Source organism: Brienomyrus brachyistius, unplaced genomic scaffold, assembly GCF_023856365.1.
Source record: "Brienomyrus brachyistius isolate T26 unplaced genomic scaffold, BBRACH_0.4 scaffold35, whole genome shotgun sequence".
NCBI lineage: Eukaryota > Metazoa > Chordata > Actinopteri > Osteoglossiformes > Mormyridae > Brienomyrus > Brienomyrus brachyistius.
Window position 1 is genome coordinate 3,800,654 of NW_026042310.1, and position 27,979 is coordinate 3,828,632.

Genomic DNA, 27,979 nt, shown 5'->3' on the forward strand with positions numbered 1-27,979 from the left:
AAATAAATACAAAGCGCAAACAGTAAACAGAAGTGCTTACCAAATAATAAAACATAGATCATTTAAATTATTAAGTTGAACCCCCCCCAATACTAAAGTTCCTCCTACGCCGATGCGTAAATATAAATGCATCCTTTAAGAAAATTCCGTTTCGGGTGGCGCATGTGTGGAATGAGTGTTGGGTGACACGGAAAACCATATGGAGCCGTTTCGTGTGTGTGATGTGTCCGCAACATTCCGCTACTTGGGCGTGGGGGGTGGGACGCCCGTACAGGCTGCAGACGCGCTTTCAATCTCACTCCCATTCGCACAGGCAGCAGCTGCAGAGCAAACATCTGCAAACCGATGGAGCTTCTTCACTGAAATGCTTATAGCGGTAAGTCCATGTCACCATACGCGATTGCAAGAGACGCGCGGATATCTCCATCCACCCATCTTCTGCAACCGCTCATTCTATTTGGCGGTGCGGGGGGGTCCGGAAGTGCGCATATCTCTAGCGTTTACCGGTAAGGCATGAGGAGGGCACGGACAGGTGCCCCTGCAAGAGATTGACAGACAAAAAGGGGAGCTTGTTTCTCTAAATTCTATATTTTGAATGAACGCAGGGTGTCTTAAAAAACAGTCGTAAGTAATTTGAGCACAAAATGATAAAACAACACCTTCCTGACTTTAGCATTGGCAGAAAGAACAACTATATGTCCGTCTGCCCTGAAATTCGCAGAAGACGCAAGTAACTGGGAAGCGGAGCGAGTCTCCGGTGAGTAGCGGCGCTGAGTGAGAATAAGGTTTCACGCTTTGGGTTTTAAAGTAAGACCTGGGTTAACGCTGATCTATATACGACCATCTTCACACGAAAACCGCGGCAGAAGTGTGTGCTTTTAGTTTAAATAGAGGTGTGTCAGAGGGGCGCTGAAATTGTGTTAAAGTCGTATAAATAACTACCGACGATCTCCATACACACCGGTGATATTGCCTGGAAAGCTCTTCGAGCGTGGTGAAATTGGTTTTATATTGGATATTAGCTGGATATTCGGCTTGGCCTTTCTTATATCTTAGAAATGACCCCATCAAAAATAACTAAACTAACATTTTTGTTTCAGAGGAGTATACCGATTCTACTACCACATAGTATAATGACTCATATGTTCATTTTTAAAAAAACTGTCGTCGTGCAACGTCGTTTTCTGCGAAGTCGATCAAGTATCGTTAGAAGCCCAATCCTGTGTGAGGGATCGTCTATAAAGTGCATTCAGTACGAACGAGGGATTAATACTGGAGCCTTTTCGCTACGATTTTCTAACAGACAAAGTTCCTCCAAAAGGTCACTCGGAAGAAGAATAAACAATTGCCTGTTAAAGTATAATTAAATAAATCTTTAAAAAGGACTTCAGACATATAGCCTACTAAACCTTTGTCACACTTCAAAGGATGTAGTAGTTGCCAGACATGATGACTGACTTACTGCAAGTGGAACCTCCAGTGTTCAGTGTACAGTAATTCGATGCATATTAAAAACATCCAAATCAGTTTCTCTTACTTGAAAGGTTGTAAGAGTTGCCACTATCACAGCTGGCAATGGCTGTGATGTGCATCGACCCAGGCGTACAGAGGCCCATTATCAGGGACAGTCAGTCCTTTGTTCCAATGGAATGCTGTATTTGCTAATGCAAGTTAATCATTTTAAAAGGTTCATTTATCATTAGAAAACCCCTTTTGCAAATATGTTAGCACAGATGGAACCCCCCCCCCCCCCCAAATTCCCTACAAGGGGACAATGACATCCCTGGGTTGGCCATCGAAGGCCAGTTATACGTGCGAGAGCAGCAAAGGAAAAACAGGAAGTGGTGACATGGTCTGATATGCTGGAAAAGGTCATGTGACACAGTGTCGCCGAGGAGCGATGCTCTGCTTTCTATAATGCTTCCTTTCGGAAAATAAAATAGCCTAATCCGTATTTTCTTTCTCTTTTGTGGACCATGTATTTACATTTGATCCACTCCTTCATGCACCAAGCAAATATCCTTTCTCAGTTAGGATTAGAGTAAGCCCGCTGACTGATTACTCTCCTATGACGAGCTCGTAATCCAACGTGTCCCCGGTGCACTTTGTACACCAAGGACCAGAGGAGTTTCTGGCTGTTGAAATGAACAGTTTCAGGTTTGCCTGGGGCCTGATTTTTGATTTATTTATTTTTTTTGAAGGAGGATAATTGACATCGGGGCTAAAACACTTGGCGCTCAGCTTAAAGTACTCGGGGCTGTAGCCACGAGTGATCGGACCTCACGACGCCCATGGGAAGGATTGTTTCAGTCGTAAACCTTTGTAAAACATCTAGCAAAAGAAATAACTGAAGGTGTCAGTATGAGAAGGCTGAGCAATATGGACCATTTCTCTCTCTCTCATACACAGACACACACACACACATATATATATATTATATATATATATAAAACGAAAGTGTAGCCAAAGTGGAGACACTGCATGACCCAGTTTCATCCAAGCTTTGGCTGTCGGACAGATGGCCTGACATTTGACTCTGCAATACTTTGGTATACAGAGCAGTTCATGGTCGACTCAATAACTGCAAGGTGCCCAGGTCTTGCGCTTGCAAAATAAGCTCAAATCATCACCCCTCCACCACTGTGCTTGACCGTCTGTTTAAGGTGTTTGTCCTAATATGCTGATTGGTTTTTGCCAGACGTGCCGCTGTGCATTATAACCAAACATCTCTACTTTGGTCGCTTCTGTCCAAAGGACATTGTTCCAGAAGTCAGCTTTGCTCAGACACAAGTTTACAAATCGAAGGCGTGCTGGCGTGTTATTTTTGGAGAGAAGAAGCAACCCTTCCGAACAAGCCATACTTGTTTTGTCTTTTTTAGTTGTACTATCTTGAAATTTAACATTTAACATGCTAACTGAGGCCTGTGCAGTCTGAGATGTAGCTCTTGGGTTCTTTTTTTTTTTGCATTTTCTCTGAGCGTTGCATGGTCTGACCTTGGGGTGAATTTGTGGGGAAATCCTCTCTTGGGAAGACCGGCTTGAATGTTTCCCACTTGCGTATAATCTTTCTCACTGTAGAATGATAGACTTCATATTGATTGGAAATGGCCTCATAACCCTTCCCAAATTATGTTACCACACAGCCAAAGGCTCTGGACCCGCAAACTGCCAAAACTAGCTGTTATAGAGGAGGTCACACTTGCTGATGATCAGTTAATCAAATGTGTTTGATTGGCAGCACCTGGCTGCTACTTATCCTCTTAATTCCTATGGAAGCAGTAAGGGGGGGTACTTAATTTTTCACGCACCGCGTCTGCATTTTGTCTTGGTTTTTGTAAAATTACTAAATAACTAATGACACGGTGTAATATGTCATGTGTTGTTCATCTGATGTAGTATTAACCTAATTTTAAGACCTGCTAAGGACCAGATGATTTTTTTATGTCCTGATATGTAAAACCTTGGAACTGAAATAGGGTTTACTTTCTTTTTCATATGACTGTATATATGATATATATTTTTATACACACACACACATACACACACACACATATATATATATAATCTGAAGAGCTTCATGGAATGGGCTTCCATGGCTGAGCAGCTGCATGCAAACCTCACATCACCAAGTGCAGTGCCAAGCGTCAGATGCAGTGGTGTAAAGCATGCTGCCACTGGATTCTGGGGCAGTGGCAACGCATTTTGTGGAGTAATAAATCACCGTTGGCAGTCTGATATTTGGCGGATGCCAGGAGAACGTTACCTGCCTGACTGCATTGTACCATCTGTAAAGTTTGGTGGGGGAGGGTAATGGCATGGGCTTGTTTTTCAGGGGTTGGGCTGGGCCCCTTAGTTCCAGTGAAGGGAATTCTTAATGCTTCAGCATACCAAGACAGTTTGAACAATTCTATGCTTCTAAATTTGTGGGAGCAGTTTGGGGAAGGAAGGCCTGTATCTGTTCCAGCATGACTGTGCCCCAGTGCACAAAGCCAGGTCCATAAAGACATGGTCAAGTGAGTTTGATGTGAGAAGTGAGAACTTGACTGGCCGGCACAGAACCCTGACCTCAACCCCGTCAAACACCTTCAGGATGAACTAGAAGGGAGATTGCGTGCCAGGCCTTCATATCTAACGTCAGTGCCTGACCTCACAAATGCTCGTCTGGATGAATGGGCAAACATTCCCACAGACACACTCCATTAACTTGTGCAAAGCTTTCATAGAAAAGTGGCAGATGTTATAGCCAAAAAAAAGGCAGACCAACTCCATACTGATGCCTATGGATTTAGAACTTAAAATGTCATAGAAGTTCCTGTAGGTGTAATGGGCAGGTGTCTCCATTCTTTTGTCCGTATAGTGTATCATGTGTCTGCAAGGATTTATTATGCGTCTGCAAGGTGTCCGGCTAACAACTTGTGTTCAGATTTTGTTACTGCCTACGTCACTTCTGCTAGAAGGTCAGATGGCCCTGCACAGAGATGTGACGTCACTCTCTGTCACCAGACTAGCACCATATTTGTTTGGCAGGGGCCAGCTGAGAAGACAAAAAATGTCCCCCGAACACCTCCGCAAGTGGTTTGAGTGTTTGGATCACGATGCACCTTGGTGGCCTTATACTCTTGTAATTAGTGCTATCCACTTGCGATCCGATTGCCCAAGACGCATTTTAAGACCAAGCGTAAACAGGACCTCAGACGAGCAGAAACACAAAGACCAGGGTTCTTCCAATCTGGACTTCGATTCCAAATCCAAGCCGTGTGTCTTAAAATGGATGAGAGAGGGATATAGGGCTCTCGAAGGAACAAACAGGCACGCTTAGGTTCACTCAAAAACACTTTAATACAAGTAATACAAGATAACCTCGTATTAAAATCAAAATCAATATCAATTAAAAACAACGCAAGATAACTGTCACGTTACGTGCTGGTTGCGATCGCTGGGCGAACGGCTGATCGCACAGGCAGGCGAGCGCGCAAGCAAGGAGCAAGCAGGCAGGCAGAATTCGGGGAACAACGGGGTTTATTCTGAGGGCAGGACGGAAAACCGAGCACTGACACTGACAACATCAATGACAGACAAGGGAAACAGGTAAGACCAGGACTTAAATACAACAGGACTAAGCAACGTAATCAGACGGGGCTGGAGACAATCAGGGAAGCACACGCGGGTAATCAGGGGGCGTGGCACACATGAGGAGCCGACGAGCAGGTCATGACAATAACCTTATACCACCAGAGATATAGAATAGTATAAATCATACGAAAATATATATAGGAAAGAAGCAATAAAAATATAGACAATGCGAACTATTATCACAAGTGGTGATAATTAATCCCCATGATCAATTGAACGCAAAAGCAGCTGCCAAACTATTTACACTCGGGCGTGCCATCATCACCCACCTTCACACACGGACTGGGGAGCCCCTTTCAGTCCTGGCAGGAGACCAACACGTGAGTCCCGAGAAAGTGCCGGGCGATGCGCGCTCTATCCCACGGCTGAGCTCCGGTCAGTACTGAGTTTTCCCCCATCCTTTATACTAAATTGGGTGCTGCGTGTGGGCAGGGGACGAGCTGGCCAGGCTCACCCCTTCCCCCCAGGGCAAGGTGTTATCCAATTCCCCCTTTTGTCCGAGTGATGTTGCTTGCGATAATTTTAGGTGCCGTATATTAGGTGCTATTTTAGGTGCCGTATACCGACCCCTCCTGTCTCCCGGGAACCAAGATAAACACCTTGGCTTCTTTTATGAGCCCAGGTTATTTATGGCGAAACAGGTTTTACGGGGGATCGGTAAACAATAACATGTTTAGTAACATTTGGGGTGAATCATAGACGATTGATCTGAATTTCAGGATGATCAGTCCCCACACGATCCGAATCAATCCACAGTCACAACCTCCCAGAATATTACAGTAAAAGGATTAATTCCATATCACGTGGGTGACGTAATCATCCGCGAATTCATCCTAATACACCGTGTTTTCAGGTGTTCCGCATAGTTTGTTTAATATTTACTGATTCTGATCGGCCAAAGGCTTCACACCTGACTCATAGGCAAGGGAAAGTTTAGAAAATCAGCAGTACTTGGACCTTAAGGACCGTGATTTGAATACCCCTGACATGGACACAGACAGACAGACAAACGGACAGGCAGACAGGGACACGGACACACAGACAGACAGAGAAACGGACAGGCAGACAGGGACACACAGACAGACAGAGAAACGGACAGGCAGACAGGGACACAGACAGGGACACAGACAGACAGGGACACGGATACACAGACAGACAGACAAACGGACAGGCAGACAGGGACACAGACAGACAGGGACACGGACACACAGACAGACAAATGGACAGGCAGACAGGGACACAGACAGACAAACGGACAGGCAGACAGGGACACAGACAGACAAACGGACAGGCAGACAGGGACACAGACAGACAGACAAACGGACAGGCAGACACGGACACACGGACAGGCAGACAGGGACACAGACAGACAGACACGGACACACAGACAGACAGACAAACGGACAGGCAGACAGGGACACGGACAGACAGGGACACAGACAGACAAACGGACAGGCAGACAGGGACACAGACAGACAGACAAACGGACAGGCAGACAGGGACACGGACAGACAGGGACACAGACAGACAAACGGACAGACAGACAGGGACACGGACACACAGACAGACAGACAAACGGACAGGCAGACAGGGACACGGACAGACAGACCAACGGACAGACAGACAGGTTTCTATCCTGATTTGTTGTTGCTAGATATTTTTCTTAACTGAAATCACAATAGAAGACATGAATTCACAGTTCCTGTTTTTAGATGTTTTTTTTATATATTTTTTATACATGCAGTTTCTTCAACAAGCAGTGTCCTTTGACTGTGGAACCAAAATGGTCAGGTGGTGTAAATGGGTTGTGTCAACTGGCATAACCAGTAATTTTCATAAAAATATGACAATATATAGGAAAATATATGTGGAATGAAATACAATCCTATACTGCAGTACAGTAATGTTTATGTAAGCAATCTTTTTCATAATTTGCGAAAGATTATTTGGGAATTTTTCAGCGGAATGTCCCTCTCAGTAATGAATTTCATCTGAAATTTTAAAATGAAATAATTTTTTAGGTGGATAAAATATTTAATATTTCACATTCTTTTGTGGATGCAGCATTTGACATCCATCCATTCTAAACCGCTTATCCTACTGGGTCGCGGGGGGTCCGGAGCCTATCCCGGAAGCAATGGGCACGTGGCAGGGAATAACCCAGGATGGGGGGGGCAGCCCATCGCAGAGCACACTCACACACCATTCACTCACGCATGCACACCTACGGGCAATTTAGCAACTCCAATTAGCCTCAGCATGACTTTGGAGGGAAATCGGAGTATCCGGAGGAAACCCCACGACGACATGGGGAGAACATGCAAACTCCACACACATGTAACTCGAACCCGGGTCCCAGAGGTGTGAGGCAACAGTACTAACCACTGCACCACCATGCCGCCCCTGCATTTGACATTTTAAGGTGAATTCAGTCTTATTTTCTGTAAAACACTGTACATGTGTCCCTTTTGTTATTTCAAATGGCGACATGAATAAGACAAGAATGTGAACTGAATAGGACATTTTAACAAATGTGATTTTGTCACATCCAGCCTGCTTCCACCCGTCTGATGCCCTCGTTTCACCTCAGACGTGGCTCTAAACTACCTGAGGCTCGTTAGTCATACCTCTCATTCCTGCCCTCCACTCACAGCTGCCTTGTGTTTGCTCCCTTGTTAGTCAGATATATTAACGCCTCCTAGCCTTGTGCTCCCAGTTCAGCCGCTGTTGCGTGTCACCGTTTGCGAACCTACCCCGTTTGCCCGAATAAACACCGCCATGTAGGGTCTGCCGGAACACAGCCTGCATCGAGGTCCTGCCGCGTTTTGATGTCGTGACAGAATTTTCAAAAACAAGGTTTTGAAAGATTTTCGGAATTGCTCGTCTTGCAAATTTTTTATTTTTTATTTGGCTCGGAAACTTCTGGCCCGATTTACGATGGTCACCGGCACACAGAGGCACACAAAGGCTGTCCAGAGGATAGCATGCGGGACATTTCCAAAAGCATTGGAAAGAATGTTCTAATCTTGAAAAACCTGATATACTGGCTTTCTGTACAGAGATATCAATTTAGTTATTGTCTTTCGGGTAGGTTGTCATCCTTTGTGCAACAATGGTGAAGAAACATTTTCCCTATAGTTTCCTCTGCTTATGTCCCTGATTGTCTGTGTATGTTGTTTACAAAGGATCCTCAAGTTCTTTCTTCAATACCTGAAGCGTTCTTCTCATTTGCTTTGTGAACTCTGCATGGATCCTCGTAGGAAGATGTTCTCACCTTGTCCTCCTTCTTATGCCCTCTGTAATCTTGCCAGACATTATTTTAGCCCCACTTGCAGGCGGTCGATTCCCACCCTCTCTATTATTGACCCTTTTGTACACTGTGTCCTCAGTTCCCTTTTCTCTTTAACTAGGCGCTCGATTTCTTGTTGACTTCTAGACTTGGGTGAGGTTGCCTGTCGCTTTCCTTTCCTTTGATCTTTTGCTCTAAACCTTTCTACCCCATATTCTTCAATCGGATTGCTCACCCTCTCCAGCTTCTCCTCTGCTGTTCACCTGGAGCTAATGAACCTAGGTTCAAAACAGTCAAGTGACGCACTCAGTTGGAAAACAATAAAATAGATGAAAGGTGTAAAATTTACAAAGCATACGGCTTACCCTAACTTATAATAATAATAATAATAATTTTGCGATTTACATGTGTTATAGTGTTAAAAATGAAAAATGTTTATTGTAGCATTAGTGACGTAATTGGGAACTGAACAGGCTGCAGCGGCATGGTTTGTAGTTGGGGTTCGGGGAGGGGGGGGGGGGGGCAGATATCATGGTACCATCTTCCAGAACTACGACATGAGATCGCAGCTGTTGTATTTGTGGTTTTGGTCTTGGTTTCAGATCCGTTACACCAGTAGTGAGTGCACATGTGCAGACAGTTAGGCAGCACTGGAAATTGTTGCTATAAAGTGCTAAAATGCTGTCAAGCACATATGTGCTACAGTTAGCTGTCGATGACGCCATAAGTGTGGCTGCACAGGCCAGTGTCTTAGCGGCTGTGTGAGTGCCGTGCAGTGTCAGGCAAATGTATCACTTTTTAAATTTGTTTGTTGAGCTGACAGTGCTTCAGAGTTTTCAGTAATTTCAACAACTTTCTTTTATGCACTTGTTTGGGGGCAGGTACTAGTTTTTCACCCAATTGCTTGGCAAGAAGATGCCCGACTCCCCTGTGAGGCCTGACAGCAGCACACACTCTTTGTCTGCCGGTTCCTCACCCATACAGAATACAGTGTTCTGGAATGATGTATTCATCTTGCTCCTTTCAGATTGCACTAATAGTTCCATTCATGACTGTCACCGGCTAATATCGCGAAAATAAGAACAAGGATCAGGGAACTTTCAAATGGTGGGGACACCCCCAGGTTCCTCATTTCTGGGCATGTTTGGTTGCTCTTCTCTATAGCACAGTATATAATACTTATATCAATATGTACTCTGTGGCCAAGGTCAGTTTTGGGATGATATCACGGGGGGAATTACTGCCCCCCACCAACAGGATCGGGGCCACGCCAGAAACCACGGCTGATTTCCATAAATGACGTTATCGTGCTCTTGCTAATTAATAGTTTACTTAAATTTTGTGTGGGTGAGCACTTGCTGTGCCACGGTTTCATCTGCGTGCTCAATTTGACTGTGAAATCAAACATAATTTAGTGCCGGGGACACCAACATGGTGCCCGCGGGCACCAGGACGCCCCCCAAGGAGCACATTCTGTTCTAAAAATAGCACAACTCACCATTGAGCGCCGTCTAGAATTAAATTTTATCCTGTCGCAATTCTTCTTTAATCACATTTGCATTGATATTGATTTGAAAATGACGATATATATTTTTTTTTCTAAAAAGCATTAAAACATGTTTATTATACATGAAGTTCAGGAGGGCGTTTCAAACTGGGAGCCCTTCGTATGGCTTAGTACCCGTGAAGTAGCTCTCAGTTTCAAAAAGGTTGGTGACCCCAGATTTAGAGAGAACTCACGATGTGTGCGTTGTGAAACAGGATGTTTTGCAATGTACGGTCACCGGCTTTGCTCTCATGACTCATCTTGACTCTCATCATGAAGGTCACACTTTGGTGCATACGTGTCTGTATGTGTGCAGAATGCAGCACTTTTCCGTGTACTACCCTTTAAGGTGCTTTTGCGCCGTAAGCACGAGAGTGCGCGCGACATGAGGTGAGTGTCAATAGCCTGCCAAAAAGGTCTGTTTCTCTATTTTATTTTATTGATTTAAGCGAAATAAAAAGACTGTCATAAGCTCGTAAATTATTACTTTTCTGTTTGTTTAACTGTCAGTGTTGACACACCACAGCACAACTATGAAACGCGTCCTCTGTCTTTAACGCATATGTCAGTGGCTGTTACTTATTACCCAGAGGGCAGTGGTACCATACTGGTCAGGAATTTGTACCAGCAATCTTTCGACCAAAAACACACTCCCCTAACCATTAGGCCGTTGTCTCTCAAACTGGTCATTGGGGACCCCCCCCCCCAGTTGGTCCACGATTTTGTTCAATCCCAACTCCCAGGGAATTGAGAGAGCGTAAAAAACGTGGACCGTCTGGGTGTCTCTGAGAACCGGTTTGAGAAACACTGCATTAGACCGCCACTGACTGCCACTGTCAAACTGACCACAGATGAAAGTGTCAATCTTCCTACTTTATTTTTTGCGTCATTTGACATTCTGCAATGTGCATGTGAGTGAAACGCTTGTGTTAAAGTCTCACAAAAGCCGCAATGAACAGTACAATTGGAGTGGCACAAGATAGTGCGCAACTTTAGAGATAAATACAGAAATAGGCAGTGAATAGGTTTATTGACCAACGTTCAGCATTTTGATGGTCAGCGACCATGACACTGCCCTGCTAGTTAACAGTAAACTTGGAAATGTTCACTGGTGAATCACCAAATTTTTGATGAGTCACAGAAACGGTCAATGAAAGCGATAGATAAGGCGAACCTGTGTGGTGTATGACTGTAAACAGCAGCCGTTTAGCTTCGGAAACATTTCTTCTGAGCAAATTCCACAAAAAAAACGAGGCATACTATATTTTCTGACTTTCCAAGAAGCCTGCAGCTTGGCCGTTTTTCCGTGGTGTGGCGTTTTTCCATGTCGACCAAGTACCAGTGGCGTTAAAATGTATCAGTTCTGAGGTGTTCGTATCTGGGCACTTTAGCTACGTAGTTTTGTACAGAAGAAAAACAATCGATACTATTGAAATATATGCAGCGGTAGCAAACCTCTACGCTGTTATTTTTTTTTTCGATAGGTGTACGATGCAGAAACCATATAGCTGTTCTTACCACTTTCTGACATATATGAATGCTCTCTGCGAGTGCTTTAGTTGAAATTTAAAATGTAGGTTAAATTCACTGCCTGCCGTTTTAATATCCAATTTAAATGCAGTTTTACTTATATGGTGATAATATGGACATTTTGATCACTTCTGAATGATTGGAAGTGGCTTTTCTGACCATGGCTGCTGATCTGTTGCTTATCAGCCCGCTGGCGATGAGGGGCAGCCCGCCTGGAGCCTTCGGGGGTTTCAGTTCCAGTAAAAATAGACCCAGGGAAACAAAAAGCGATGAGAAACGGAGCCCCCGTTTGATAAACCGTGCAGGTTGCACGAAATATGAAATGTTACCATCAGTTCAGTGCACAAACTGAAACGCCCCTTTTGATTTCTGTGGAGGAAAGAAAGTGAAATGTAAGTGGAGTCTTTCGGTGGACAAAATGTAGCGAGGCATTCATTGATTTCGTAATTGAATAATGCTTTTTAGGGCACAAAATGTAATTTGTGCACGAAAACGTGCGCCTGACACTTGGCACCCCATAATTTGAGACGCAAACGATTATAAATTATAATATAGGCCTATATATAATATATAAATTATAAACGATTATAAATAGCTGCATTAAAAGAGGGCGTAACTGAAGATAGTTATTTGGGGCCATTTAGTCATCGTTGGGAAGTGGACGTTTCCTGTACGATCTTCCTGTACTCTATATCGTAACTTTGAATGTCTTATTTTGTTGAAAAGTTATGCAGACTTTGTCAGGGTCAGCACCTGACTAAGCCTGCCCTTCGTGTCTCCTCCCCGTTTGACCAGTAGGTGTTCCCTGTCTCTCGCCCAAGTGTGCCCCAAAGTCCCTAGTATGTTTTCCCTGTTACCGGAGCACCGCATGGCTCAGTGGGTTGAGCGTGTCCCCTGAGACCGTAAACCCACCTATCACTGTAACGTAAGTAATGTCAGCTTTTCCTCCATGTTTGGTTTTGTAGCTTTTGCTCTCCGCTTTTGATTTACCTTGTTGTGCCTTGTTTTGTCGTGTTCTTTGTAACCTTATATTTCTAGTCTTCCCTAGAGCTGTGGAGCCTTAATATTCGTTAGGTTCCCTGGTTCTTGGTCTTGTTAATAATTAATAATAATAATTAATAATTGATACTTTATTGATCCCCTGTAGGGAAATTATCTTTACGCCTCCCTCAACTTGCTCTTTGTGGAGTAAGTTGACCGCGAAGGGCTGCTGCCGGTAGCGGCGCCCAGGGAGCTGGGGGTTAAGGGTCTTGCTCAAGGAGCCGCAAAGCCACATGCTGCCCCCTAATTATAAGTTATTTCACCTGTGTCTTATTGTGCCATTGTCTTGCTAATTGGTTGTTTTTGGTGATTCACACCTGCCTGTTGTTAATCCTCATTATCATTGTATTGAATTGTCTGCCTTTGTTCTTTTTCCCAGTCAGTCATTGTGTTAAGCGTATATGTTATGTTGCTCTGCTTGGTCTCTTTTCTAGTTCTATTTCCCATGATCTCTTAGTTCCTTTGTGTGATTAGTTAATGGTCTTAAGTTTAGTATGTTTTTCCAGTTTGTTTTGGACCCCTCGTGTTCGTGTTGTTTCGGCGCTTTTCCCCAACTGTTTCTTTTATTTAAAAAAAACCCTGTTGTCTTCTAGTCGCTAAAAAAATAATTTCCCCCTTTTCCCGCCTCAAATTATCAACCTGACACACTTCTATTTTTGGAGCCATATGACAAATCTGTTTTAGATTTAGATTTTTTTTTGTTCATGAACATTCACCTTCTGTTTTAAGAGCAATGTTATGAACATCAAAAAAAGCTCTTGGTATAGACATGATGGAGTGAAAGGGTTTTAGGTCAAGGCTGCCTTATTGAATCCGAATTACGGCATCAAATCAGACTCACCACAAACTGAATTTGAAAGTATTTACCTGAAATTGAATGTGTTAACCTGAACTTGATTTTCATTACCTGAATATCAGAAAACGAATTTCGATGTGTTTATCTGAACTTGAATTAGGGCTGTCGATAATGCACTAATGATTATTTTTCTGCCAATTAATCTATCGACTGTTTTACCGATTGGTTGATTAATCTAAACCATTAATCTCATTTTATTTAAATAAATTTTATTTTGACAAGGGCAAACTATATATGTCATTGCAGGGCTACAGATAATGGACACCGGCTTTTTGACACTATTCACGCTTACGTTTCGTAGTATGTCTAAAATATTAATGAAGCCAAAAGTTATAGTAATCTGTATAAATTCAGTACGTATATCCGTATGCTTAACACATTTGGTTATCGGGGCACGGCAGATACGGCGCACACACTGGCACCATCAAACAACATAGAATAAGCCCAGTCTGTCGCCTAAACGTTTTCTCAAACACTTATTCAGTGGAGACTCTAAGGTAGCAGGCAGATAACTTTATGGCTTTAATAATGAGTGTATTTAGCGGCTACAAGGACAAAAGAGGCTCCCCATACTAACGGTAATTTAATAATATGAACAGACAACAGTAGTGGTGGTTTTGCTTATTCTGGCGGCTCAGAATAGCGCCCGCGTGTTTCCTCTCTAAATGCTTCGTGCATGGTGCCAGTGCCGCTGTGGTATGCCATCGAAACTGCGCAAACCACGTTTTCTGGTTAGAATTTCAGCTCCATTTCAGCTTCCCGAATTTCAGCCATTCTCCATTTCAGCCCATCTCGTGATTCCCGAATCGGTGGCGCAGCGGTTAGCACTGTCGCCTCACACTTCTCGGACCCGGGTTCGAGTCCCCGCCTGGGTCACATGTGTGCGGAGTTTGCATGTTCTCCCGATGTCGTCGTGGGCCGTTTCCTCCGGTACTCCGGTTTCCCCCCACAGTCCAAAAACATGCAGAGTTGCTAAATTGCCCGTAGGTGTATGTACTGAATGTAACCTGTGATGGGCTGGCCCCCCCATCCTGGGTTGCTCCCTGCCTTGTGCCCACTGCTTCTGGGATAGGTTCCGGACCCCCCGCGACCCAGTAGAATAAGCGTTTTGGAAAATGGAAAATGCGCTAACAGGCTGTAATGCACGTGTTAATTTGATCATTTTTCAACTTTTACTCTGTAAAAGTAAAAGTCCATCAGAAATCCCTCGCTGCTTATATTTGATATCGAGAGGCTCCATGATGCACCATTGCTGTAAAAAAAAAAAAAAAGGTCCATTGGAGTAAATGGAGTGATATATAAAAATCTGGTTTTATTCCAAGCCGCCCAGTCCAACGTGTGCTGCTACCCCAAAAATGCCCCCCCATGAAAATCTTGGGCCCATCAATCAGATTTGATCTGTCACCGGCACCACCTAACCCTACCCACAATGTAACATATTCATGACTACATACCAGGGCCAAACTCTACGCTGTTGCATGCTGGGTAGCGGATGCCAACAGACTCAACAGACTGATCCGCAAGGCCAGTAACGTTGTGGGGACGGAGCTGGACCCTCTAAAGGTGGCGTTGGAGAGGCGGATGTTGTCCAAGTTCAGGACAATGCTGGACAATACCTCCCACCCACTCCATGAGGTGCTGACCAGTCACAGGAGCACGGTCAGCGAGAGACTAAGATTACCCAAAATGCACCACAGAACGACACAGGAAATCATTCCTGCCTGTGGCAATCTCTCTGTGCAACGTCTCCACATAAACACAGGTATACACTGCAACAACTGTATTTATACCCTATCAGCTATTTGTAGTATTTTATCATTTTTTGTATATTGTATTATTTAATATCGGTATTTTAACTTGTTCTACTTTCTTAATTTCTTACTGTCCTGGAGCAACTGTAGCCGGATAATTTCATCAGCGACTAATAAAGTATTCTGAATCTGAAAGTGTACTACAGATTGAGGGAAGGGTGGAGTCATACTTGTTATCCATCCAACAAGTTATTTTTTTTTTTGTGGTGAGGGGTGGGTGTGGGGAGTCAACACCCAACATCAAAACAATTCAATTGGTGTAACTTACAATTAAAACATCAATATAATTAGTTTCTTGTAAAAACTCTTTATCAGCCCTGATTTAGAGGGGGGGGGGGGGTTTATGATTCTTACTCAGTGTGGGTGATGGGGGGTTTTCAGAGCTGCACGATGGCTTCTCGGTTTCATGTAGGGGATGAGCATTCTAGAAGAGATTCTTTCTTCTTCTTCAAACAGGTTGACACTTAGTCTGGAATTCTGGGTTTATATTAGTCATCACGCGGTGAAGTTGTTAACAGATGGCCAGCATCGCCCGGCCTGTGTGCCGAGTATGTGCATATGTGCACACCTGGCACCTGAAATACTTTTCCTGGGGAGTCCGGCAACCTTACCAATAAGTAAGGTGCAAGGGGGTTTCTAGTTTGCATTTGGCCACATGTGCAGCGGAGCGTGTGCCGTACACACGGGTACCACCAGTGATGCATTCGCTGATGCATCCTGTAATTATGGTTTGGTGTCCTTGCCCTGACAGATGTGCCTCTCCGTTCTCGTGCCTAGTTCACCCGGAGATTGGAAGCGTGTTTGAATGTGTAGCTTTGGCTTTTAAAGGGCGGCACTGACCGCTGCCCGTCGTCGTTTTGTTTTTTCTTCCTCATATATTAACCTGAAAGTGAAGCTGAATTTGCCTGTGTGCCGTCTGCTGATGCATATCCCATTTCTGCAGCTGTAAGCAAACGAGGCCGATGGGAGGTCAATAACGTTCTATCTAATCTTTCGGTCGATCACCTGCCCCACCTGCTAAGAAGGAGAGAAGTGCTCTTTCAGGAGCAAATAAATTCCTGTTCAAGGACAGGAGGGTTCCCCAGTCTTCCCAGCCTCGTCCATTCACAGCAGGACGAGACCATAAATTATGTTGTTGGGGTTTTGTGGTCTAACAAGTGATAAATTTGTAACATGGATTTCCTTGATCAATTTCTCATACTTTTTTTACTTTCATCCCCTCTCTCTTGGTTTTATCAGGCATGTGTGCATGTGAGACACTTCGCTAGCTATGCCAGATACCTGTCTCACCCCCCCCCCCCCCCCCCCCCGTTTCCTGTAACCTTTTGCGGCCTGTAGATCACTTGCCAAGCTGAAGACGGAAACTCAGAATACGTGACTAGCATAAGTGGATGGATGATGTGTGTGTTACATTGTGGGGACCAAATGTCCCTTCAGTGTGATTAAAAAAACTGCTTTTTCTGACATTGTGGGGAGTGTTATTTTGGTCCCCACAAGAAAAAAAAAGGTGTTGCCTGCAAATGTTGTTAGTGGTCTTAATATTTTTGTCATGCACGCGATCAAAATGCTGACAATATACAAAACAGTAGAAGAATGAATTTAATCCCCTTGCTGAAGCAGATTGGTGCGACGTTCGCTGATGTCACTCCCTGTTAGGAGAAAGCGCCGTAGCTTTCACTCCTACAATCTCCTGTGTGAGGTAGCGCCGCAGCTTACCACTCACACACTTCCACTTCTAGGACCCAGGAATAATCGAGACAGCACACGTCTTTCTGTTTTACTTGCGCAAGGGTGCCCACTTCAGGTGCAACAGACAGTATCTGCGCCTCTGTTGAGTGTCACCCAGGACAGTCCCCTGGCTTCTTTATTTATAGGGTAGGGGAGGGGTTGCATGGGTCTTGTCTTTAAACTAGTCAATGCTGTGTGAGGCCTCCGTGGAACAGGGTTAATACAAAGCATTACATATCTCAAGGTGGGTCCCCTGCTATGTTGACAGAATCTGTTTCCTTTCTCAAGGTCTCTTATTCCTGCTTCACAATCTGGTAGGCCCCTGTGAGGACATCTTGTCTGCAACCCTTTCTGGGCCATGGGTTAGTTGTTAAGGGTTGCACGTACACATATAGGAGGATAATAATATGATAAAATACACAGATACACTCTAACACTCCCTCTTGGCCACTGACCCATCTTGGTGCTCTGATGCTCTTGTAGACATGGACCATCCTTGTCAAGCCTTGTTAATGGCTTCAGGTGAATTTTTTGGGAACAGGGTGTTATCCCATCAGACGGGTTTAATGGCTTCCCAATTCCTCAGAAGACATTCAAGACTCGAGTTTCTGATGCTACTGGGGATCCTTCCTGCTTGCTGCCGTCTCCCCACCCCCCCAACGTGCCACTCCCCACCCCAAGCATCTCATCTCTACAACCGATAGCACTGGAATCTTTCTATGCTACTAATTTGCATATTTACCCCCTGTTAATTTACAATACTCTATTGCCTTCTGCAATACTCTATTGCCTTCTGCAATACTCTATTGTCTTCTGCAATACTCTCTCTGCAGTTTTATTTGTGTGTTGATGTTTACCGTCAAGTCAAGCGAAGTTTGATTGTCATCTCATCCTTGCACAGGACATAGTGAAATTAAATAACTTTCCTCTTGGACCCACAGTGCATCGTTCACGAGAGAAAAGAGATTACAGTCTTCGGAATGATGTACATAGTAGAGATGCACCTGAATATATTATTCGGAAACACGCAGATAATGTGCTGTGAACAAATATTTTTTCTACCCAAAGTTTTGCATTCTTATTCGGAACTGACTGACATATTTAATGGTGGTTTTCCAATGCAAAATATCTAACTCGTACCCGGGCCTTTCCTCAGTCGTATCCACACTGACAGGGCCCTGCTTACTTGCTGAAAGTGGCAGTGATGCAGATGTGCACAGGTATAAACAGTATTATTCCAGTGGTGGGCAGCTGGGGGCAGTGTGGTGTTTAGCACTGCGCGCACTGCCTTTGCACTGTATGTCCGTCCTGCTTATGGTGGTTCCCTCTTCATGGCTTGTGGAGAACGGCAGCTTGGTCAGCTCTCTTGCAGTGAGCTACACACTATTGGCAGAGTCGAGCACGGTGCCCACGGCTGTAGCTGAGCTCGGACGTCCTGATTAGGTAGCATTATGAACGATCTGCCAGTCACTAACTGGTTTAACCCGGTCCTCACTGGTTATAACATGGAGAGTGTTCCTGGTAATACCACTCGCGGAATCTGTCCGGCGTCCCGCCACTTGGAAAGTGAAGGCATGGTGGTCCACGCCATTCCGACAACAGATGGAGCTCATTGTCCTCCCTCTGTCCAGCTAGAGAGTTGAAAATGCACAGTTTGAAGATGAAAGCCCGGAGAAGTTCATGATGATGTCCCTCAAGTCTGCGAAAAGTAAGACCTTCTCATCCCAGCACCTATGCTGTGACTCCACATATGTAAACGAAGAATGCTTTCCGAAACTGGTTGGAAATTCCCGTGGTATGAAAGCTGTGCTCCTCTCTTCCCCAGCGTGGACCGTTATAGTGCTTCCACTGCTCCTCCTAATGCTCTCCTACTGCTGCCTCGTCGTGTTCCTGGGGTGAGTCGCCGCTCTGCATTGGTCCCACCTGTTGGACCAGAATACAAGCAGGACCAACTTTGCTCATGAGGCGGACCAACCAGACGGTGCTAAATCTGTAATTCCATCTCTGGGTTAGGGTTAGGGTTAGGGTTGTTTCGGAGCCCGGTTACAGTCAGTCGCTTTGACGCTCAGTCACCGTGGTCGTAGGTATGGCAGGTCCCTTTAACTCTTACGACTATCATTTCGCTTTCCTCACAGCTACGGAATCACCAGCCAGACCCCAGCCTCGAACAGAACCCTGTGTGACCTCTCCAGGAGATGGGACAGCCTAAGCTTCAAGTCAGTACCCCATGCCCCCCCCCCCTCCCCAACACGCACACACCGCATGTTTATCTTATTTAACCAGGAAGATCTTTTGCATAAAAGTATCGGCCAAATAAATAATGAATAAACACAAGTAGCGTTCCTCACGACTGCTTGTGTGTGATCAGTGCTGGATGGGGGAGGGGTTGCGTAGGGTTTGTTATTTCGGTGCCCCTTCAGAAGATGGTGCCCCGGGTGGCCATGACTTGCGATGCTTTTACGATGCATGATGCACGACTACATCGTTAACGAAATGTGCAGAAACAGTCGACCGTGGCGCTTTTCATCCGACGTTGAGCCCAGATACTGACAACACCCCCCTCTCTATATCTGGCCTGTATCTGTGTATCTGTATATCTAAAAACATCGCACTGTTCTTGCAAACGCAGCGTGAGCAGGAACAGGCGGCTCTTCCTGAGGCTGAACAACCTCTTCTGGAATCGGTACCCTTCCAGTTGTCCCCTTCCCTACGGCGTTAAGGATAGTGGTATGTTCCTTCTCATTCCTGTGTTCACTGGCTGCTTCAGCCGACGTGCTCTGTAGACGTTTCACCCCAAAGAGTCTCCTGAGTCAGCAGTGGGCTTTAAATGTTCTCTAGTTGACGGTGATGCCCCTTGTGGAACAGTGGTAAGTCTGACATATGTGATATGGCATACAGATGTCTGACCTGAGTGCTTGGGAATCAGGTTATGCCCTTGCGTTTCTTGCAGAGATGCTTATCCTGAAGGTTCTGGCCGTCATGTCCAACTTCGACATGCCGGAGAGTGTCCAAAGGTGAGACAAGCACTCCGAAAGAGCCACCTTTTGTGATCGCCTTTCCCACAGTGGTCGAGCTTCTTGTGGGCCTCGAACTGACAGACTTCGCCATGATATTCTCTGCAGTGTCGAGGGCCAGCCTTCATGGATTAGAAAATGCGAAGAGGGCATTTCCATTTTACAGTCGCTGAAGCAGGCGACAGTTTACTCGGAAACTGTCTAGGAAGCAGCTCTTAGCTCCGTCTTCCTGTTAGCACTCTCTTCACATCCTGTCGCCCATCTCGAGCTCACGGCCCACGATGCACTGGCGTGCTCGAGAGCATGGCGTTTGATGTTCTGCATTGGGGGCGTTCCTACCTCAGTCTGGGGATTTACACTTTTAATGCCGCTCAGAGCTGTGAATTTGTTCAGTCACTGGAGGAACACTAGTCTGAAGTGCCAGGGTCTTCATCAGGTTTTCAATACACAAAAGTGATTAATCTAAATTACAGTGCACTGCTGTAGTATATTGTAGTGACGGCCAATTGAAGCTTCATGAACCATTTGCTTTATTTTCTCTCCCCACTAGATGGCGCTCTTGGCCTGCTTTGGGGCATGCTTTGTGCCCTTTTTTGAACAGAGAGCACAATCTAGTGGGGTCAGAAACTACAGCAAAGCTTTTATGAAGTTTCATGAAGCTTCTGTTAGACATGCCTTAAGCATAAACGTTTAAGGGGTTTTTCCTAGGAACAGTGTGACAGGCTGTTAAGTTTGTGTTTGTTTTGGGTTATTTCTGCAGCCTGGATTGCAGGACCTGCGTCGTCGTTGGAAATGGGTTTGCATTGAAGAACAGCTCTCTAGGGGGTACTATCAACAAGTACGATGTAGTGATCAGGTAATGCAGTTCAGTAGGTGGACTTGGTTTCCAGCATTCGCAGCCCCTCCTCAGGGACGGATTATGGGTTGTGTGGGCCCCTGGGCAAAACGTTCCTCTCCCTTGTAGGCAGAGGATCAAAGAATGTAGGCCCTCTAAAATAGACAAACGAAAATACATTGTTGATAAGCGTTGCAAATTGTTTTGGGCTAGGGGCCCCACGGGCCCCCTGCACCCCAAGGGCCCCTGGGCAGCGGCCCCGCTGGCCCGGTCCGTAATCCGTCCCTGCCCCTCCTTGGCACTTTCCGGTACAGGCTGGTTTTGTAACAGATTTCCGCTGCAGTAAACCTTATCCTCTGTCCTAATGAAATCTGCAGCACAGTCTTTTGAGTGGCATACATTTTTTAAATTATTGAAATAATTTTATTGGTTACTCTCTGGTGGTTCAGACTGGTAGCCTTAAGGCTAATTCTGTGCTTCAACAGACTGTATTAGTGGTCGTGACTCCTTGATCAGCTTGTAAGGCAGCCCGGACAGCTACTTAAAGGGAAGACTATTATTCTGTACGCAGGAGTCTGTAGTCAGACTATTTCCAGATGATGAGCCGAGTGGATTTTTTTTCCTAAGACGAGGGTTAGAAAATGGTGAGACCCTTTTTTTTCCAGTGTGTTTACAAGCTAACAAACACAGGAACCATCTGAATTTTATTCTTTTGCGTTTCTGACCCAACACCCAGGCTGAACAATGGCCCTGTGAGGGGGTACGAGGAAGACGTGGGGAACAAGACCACCGTACGCTTCTTTTACCCGGAGTCGGCCTCCCCGGACCCCAGCGTGGACAACGAGCCTGACACGGTCATGGTGCTGGTGCCATTCAAGAAACAAGACATACTCTGGCTAAAGGGGATCCTCTACGACGAGAAGAGGGTACTGTGTCCGCTGGCCACCATTGCTAACCTTTATATACTTGACGGAGTTTAGCCGCTGCTGAATAGACGCGACCTTCTGGCATGACTGCTGTCTTCAGGGTTCAGTTGAGCAGGCTGGCGATTTCCTGTTATGGTGAAACGCACCAGGGCTTCCCAGTTAACCGCAGGACCTCAAGCACGTGTCTTACAAAGCCGCCAATCTCGCCACAGGATCAGAAGGGGTTCTGGAAACCGCCGCCCCAGTTCTGGTTTGGCAAGACCAGTCAGATCCGCATCCTGGACCCATTCTTCCTGCGCAGCACCGCCAAACACCTGCTGCATATCCCCCTCACCGTGGATCCCATGAGCAAGCAGGTGAGGGCATTCCGGCGTGTATGTCCAGTAGGTTCCGAGTTATATGTGGAGTGGAAAAGCCCACGGAACGAAGCTCACGCAATTGTGCAAGACAACGCAAGTTGTATGAAAAAAAATGTTCATGGAGGCGGCCATGTTTGTTCCGAGATGTGTAGCTCGAATAGGAGATTGGATGGATGCGACGTCACACAGCTCGGAATTTTGCGCGCTTGCCACAGCTTGTGATACAAGAAGGGTTCCTGTTGCAACGAAGTGTAAGTGATGCTGTTGCCAGTGGAAGAAAAATGGTGGGGTAATGCCTTAAAAACGCTTAAAACAAGATGTACAAACCAGGTGTATTATGTATGTTTCTAGGAGCCTAATTACAGATTTTTTGCCATACAGTTTTTCATCTGTATTTACTAGTCTAAAAACATTAATATGTAAAATATAAATACAGGTCCTTCTCAAAAAATTTGCATATTGTGAAAAGTTCATTATTTTCTGTAATGTACTGATAAACATTAGACTTTCATATATTTTAGATTCATTACACACAACTGAAGTAGTTCAAGCCTTTTATTGTTTTAATATTGATGATTTTGGCATACAGCTCATGAAAACCCAAAATTCCAAATTCCAAAATCGCAAAAAATTTGCATATCATGAAAAGGTTCTCTAAACGAGCTAATAACCTAATCATCTGAATCAACTAATTAACTCTAAACACCTGCAAAAGATTCCTGAGGCTTTTAAAAACTCCCAGCCTGGTTCATTACTCAAAACCACAATCATGGGTAAGACTGGCGACCTGACTGCTGGCCAGAAGGCCATCATTGACACCCTCAAGCAAGAGGGTAAGTCACAGAAAGAAATTTCTGAACGAATAGGCTGTTCCCAGAGTGCTGTGTCAAGGCACCTCTGAGGGAAGGAAAAAGTGTGGCAGAAAACACCGCACAACGAGAAGAGGTGACCGGACGCTGAGGAAGATTGTGGAGAAGGACCGATTCCAGACCTTGGGGGACCTGCGGAAGCAGTGGACTGAGTCTGGAGTAGAAACATCCAGAGCCACCGTGTACAGGCGTGTGCAGGAAATGGGCTACAGGTGCCGCATTCCCCAGGTCAAGCCACTTTTGAACCAGAAACAGCGGCAGAAGCGCCTGACCTGGGCTACAGAGAAGCAGCACTGGACTGTTGCTCAGTGGCCCAAAAGTACTTTTTTCGGATGAAAGCAAATTTTGCATGTCATTCGGAAATCAAGGTGCCAGAGTCTGGAGGAAGACTGTGGAGAGGGAAATGCCAAAACGCCTGAAGTCCAGTGTCAAGTACCCACAGTCAGTGATGGTCTGGGGTGCCATGTCAGCTGCTGGTGTTGGTCCACTGTGTTTTATCAAGGGCAGGGTCAATGCAGCTAGCTATCAGGAGATTTTGGAGCACTTCATGCTTCCATCTGCTGAAAAGCTTTATGGAGATGAAGATTTAATTTTTCAGCACGACCTGGCACCTGCTCACAGTGCCAAAACCACTGGTAAATGGTTTACTGACCATGGTATTACTGTGCTCAATTGGCCTGCCAACTCTCCTGACCTGAACCCCATAGAGAATCTGTGGGATATTGTGAAGAGAAAGTTGAGAGATGCAAGACCCAACACTCTGGATGAGCTTAAGGCCGCTATCGAAGCATCCTGGACCTCCATAACACCTCAGCAGTGCCACAGGCTGATTGCCTCCATGCCACGCCGCATTGAAGCAGTCATTTCTGCAAAAGGATTCCCGACCAAGTATTGAGTGCATAACTGAACATAATTATTTGAAGGTTGACTTTTTTGGTATTAAAAACACTTTTCTTTTATTGGTCGGATGAAATATGCTAATTTTTTTAGATTTTTTGAGGAATTTTGGGTTTTCATGAGCTGTATGCCAAAATCATCAATATTAAAACAATAAAAGGCTTGAACTACTTCAGTTGTGTGTAATGAATCTAAAATATATGAAAGTCTAATGTTTATCAGTACATTACAGAAAATAATGAACTTTTTCACAATATGCTAATTTTTTGAGAAGGACCTGTATATGTATCATGTTTATTATGATGATGATGAAAACCCTTTATTGCTGTTGCAATATACCATGTCACTAGTCACGAGTACCAGCGAAAAACAGGCCATCAACCGACCATACATATACACAAACATGACAGTAGGGGGTAGACCGGTCGGGAGACAGGGGAAGAGAGCGGGGAAGCAGATTCGGGGGACGAGAATCCTAAACCGGGGTTTTATTGACAAACGTTAATGACAGATCTGGGGAAACGTACTTGAACGCGGACTGAAATACACAGGACTTGATGACGGAAACGCGGAACAGCAGATAAACAATAAGGATTTCACACGAGGTTAATGAGGGGCGAGGCAGACGGAAGTATCGGACGAGCAGGTCAAGTTGAACTGAAAAAAATGTGTATCGGCCTTTCTTTAGCTAAAATCAAGCCAGTTCGGTTTTAACGGGGAGTTTGATTTTAATTTAAAAATGTTAACATTTTCTGCTTTTAGAGCCACTTGCCAAATAGGTTGTAGATTTAGATCTCACTTGAAATGATCGATATAATGGTAATTTTAAGTCAAAGCCACGTGTGAAAACACTCTTCTAAAAAAATGTCTTCTAAAAATAACTTACAAAAACAGGGTTTCCTTCCCTGTTTACAAATATTAACTATCCAGGATACATTCAATAGTCAGCCCTGCTACAATGCAACTAATGTATTACTAAAAAAAAAAATGAATCGCTATAGTAAAATACACATATCCAATGGAAAAATAAGGTTAGGGGAATGCGACTCCAAAACGTAGCAATTTATGCCAAACAAAATAAATCAAATAACAAAAACAGTGATACCAGTGGCCAATAATGTAATTATATGCATTCTAAATAAGAAATAATAAATACAGTTGTATGCAGTGATTAACGAGGTACAAGCACTATGGATTCTTTGGTCACATTAAAATCAAACGTTCCATTAGAATGTCTGTAAATGAACATGTATTAAGTATGGAGGCTGGAGGCACCTTGTGTACGTATGGCTTTATAATATCGACATTACTGTATAAGGGCCTACAGACTATGGGCTGTGTCTCTTTTCCGGCATGAGTAGCAGAAGGATTATTGCATCATTATTCCGACTTTCACGGTTCTCAGTCATATACAGCGGTAATTATAGCCTGCTGAAATCTGATTGGCTGTTCTCAGCCGTGCTCGATGAACAGATGAATGTTTATTACAGGATTTGTTGGAGCATCTTGCCTGCAAACACGCATAGAAAATGTAATCTTTGTATGTCCAGTTGGTTCCGAGTTATAAGCTATCTTGAGTAATAAAGCCCCCTTTTGGGGGGATTTTTATGTCATTTAGAGAGTTGCATCAGCGTGTCGTACCAACTACACATAGCATGTCTGATGAGAATCGGATGTTGTTTTGCTGATCAATAGCTCATTATGTGCAAACAGGGCATGTCCAAGAACATTGTCCAGTGTCTCTTTACAGTCCTGAACAGTGGCGGGAATATTGCACGATAACGCAGAATTTCATTTAGTCTTGTACAAGAGTAATTATAACCTGCGGAAATCTGATTGGCTGTTGTCAGCCATATTTGTGTAGGTGAAGGGTTAGTTGGGACATCTGGCTGTGAACAAGTTCTTTGTCTCTGTCTAGTGGTTTCTCAGTTTTTAACTGTTTTGAGTTATAGATCATAAGGTTATAGATCAAAATTCACCCCCCCCACACACCTACTCAGGCAAGCAAAACCAGACCCATTGGGGGGTGCATGTTAATGATTGTACTGATATGTTTCACGTCGGGGCATCCCGGTGCTGCTTCCTAATTACTTACTCACCAGCGTCTCTGCCCTCCTGTGCGCAGAACCCTGTGCACCCCACCACCGGGATTCTAGCTGTCTTTGTGGCCCTGAATTACTGTGACGCGGTCCACCTGGTGGGCTTCGGGTATCCGACGGCAAAGGATCAGGACCTGCCCATCCACTACTATGGCGAAGACACCATGAAATCCATGACCGTGAGTTTGCCGCACTTCGGTTCCTGTTCCCGCACAGGAAGCTCAGGATTTTAATTTAGGATACAGATGTCCGGCTGTTTGCTGGCCTTCACCGGAATCGCCGCTCGCTCGACCTCGGGTCGTTTTTTGTTTTTTCTGCTGCCTTTGCAGGATTCGTACCACAATCTCACACACGAGGCGGAGGTCCTGAAGTGGCTGGAAGATTCCGGGGTCGTCCTGTCCCTGCGTCCCCACCGATGACGAGGACACCACCTTGACGGCCCCGCGTCGTTTCAGTGTCGCCACGAAGGACGTTTCTGAAAATGTTTTCTTCGCTAAATTATGAATAGGTGCAGGACTATGTGTATTCTCTGAAGCCCCCCCCCCACCCCCCCATCAAGAAGGGCAGACATCCCGCTCCCAGGATATTATGGGTTGTCCTCCTCTGCTTATCACTGGTGAACTGGAGCTGCCATTGAACAAAAGCCCTTCCTGGTACCCCACCAGATGGTACCCACACTACCCAGAGAATAAAGCTGGCAAAGCTGCAGTGTTGCAGAGTGACCACTAGGGGCAACCTAATATCTATCCATCCATCCATTTTCCAAACCGCTTATCCTACTGGGTTGTGGAGGGTCCGGAGCCTATCCCGGAAGCATTGGGCATGAGGCAAGGAACAACCCAGGATGGGGGGCCAGCCCATCGCAGGGCACACTCACACATGCACACCTACGGGCAACTTAGCAACTCCAATTAGCCTCAGGATGTTTTTAGACTGTGGGGGGATACCGGAGTACCCGGAGGAAACCCCATGACGACATGGGGAGAACATGCAAACTCCACACACATGTGACCCAGGCGGAAACTCGAACCTGGGTCCCAGAGGTGTGAGGTGCTAACCACTGCACCACCATGCCGCCCCCACGTAATATCTAAATGGATGGCAAATATGAAGAGTGTCGGCCCTTGAGCCAGAGTTCATGTCCTGATGTTCGCCTAGCAAATGTCTTGTTGTAAAGATGGGACCTATGACACTGGCACGTCTCAATACAAAATATTTTAAATGCCAAAACTGAGTGTGGGTCATAATTTGGACAAGGTGAAAATTGAACTTGAAGTTCAGATGTTAGACACTAGGGGGCGACATACCCATGAAAAACTGGTGGCGTGCAAAAGCTGTGCGTTCACAGATATGAACAGAAATGTGTGCGTGTTACTAGAGTGTAGGAAAATTTTTATTTTTTTTCCCCCCATTATATTTGAAACATTTTAAAAACTGACTACAATTTACAGCATATTTACACTTCATGATTCACCCGTTATCCTGGCATGCAAACCGAGTCGAGGAAAAACAAAGAAGGTTCGTTTGTACAATTGGCACATGGCTGCGAGGGTGAGCTGCAGCGGTACAGAGATCAAATCCACACAAGTAAAACATCCACAGGCAGAAGCGGACTGATTACGGAGACTGGCGGTGGCAGTCCAGTAGAGGGCGACAAATTCACAAAGATCACAGCGCCGCCGGCTGGCATCCGCATTAAGGATCGGTATTTTATTTTTGCAGATGTTATCCCTGACAGATTGAGCCCCCTTTGATAGCCACAGTGTGTGTATGGGGTTGAGACCCATCCCTTTCTGATACCCTAAAAACAGCCCCCACAGCTGTTCTGACCCCCCCCCCCCCCACCTGAGAAACCATTTTGAACAAGAAATATCAGCAGTGTGACTGGCCGATTCCTGAACTCATGCAGTCGGCTGTGGAGAGACGGTATCCTGGCTCCCTCAGCCGGGCTGTACTGCAGAACAGCCCCGGTGGCCGGGTCGGGTCAGAGTCCATGGGGGAGGTGTGACTTTAGGGACGACAGGAAAGTTCAGGACAGGAAAACAC

At 45.2% G+C, this 27,979-nt stretch overlaps 1 protein-coding gene across 7 annotated transcripts; it reads left to right on the forward strand.

Annotated features, from left to right (window-relative positions):
* The first annotated feature begins 212 nt into the window (after nucleotides 1-212).
* LOC125721719 (CMP-N-acetylneuraminate-beta-galactosamide-alpha-2,3-sialyltransferase 4-like) lies at nucleotides 213-27,961 on the forward strand. 7 transcript variants are annotated; one of them, XM_048997724.1, is made up of 12 exons: nucleotides 214-376; nucleotides 674-757; nucleotides 18,570-18,642; nucleotides 18,760-18,829; nucleotides 19,070-19,150; nucleotides 19,564-19,661; nucleotides 19,885-19,948; nucleotides 20,709-20,804; nucleotides 21,520-21,709; nucleotides 21,922-22,065; nucleotides 25,960-26,112; nucleotides 26,263-27,961. In XM_048997724.1, exons 3-12 carry the CDS (start codon nucleotides 18,615-18,617, stop codon nucleotides 26,350-26,352), a joined length of 1,014 nt encoding a protein of 337 aa, XP_048853681.1. In that variant the 5' UTR covers nucleotides 214-376; nucleotides 674-757; nucleotides 18,570-18,614; the 3' UTR covers nucleotides 26,353-27,961. The 7 variants fall into 7 exon arrangements, with proteins under 7 accessions (XP_048853675.1, XP_048853681.1, XP_048853676.1 ...); XM_048997719.1 differs by having other exon boundaries at nucleotides 215-376; nucleotides 674-761; nucleotides 18,446-18,642; XM_048997720.1 differs by having other exon boundaries at nucleotides 215-376; nucleotides 18,566-18,642.
* The last annotated feature ends 18 nt before the right edge of the window (nucleotides 27,962-27,979 follow it).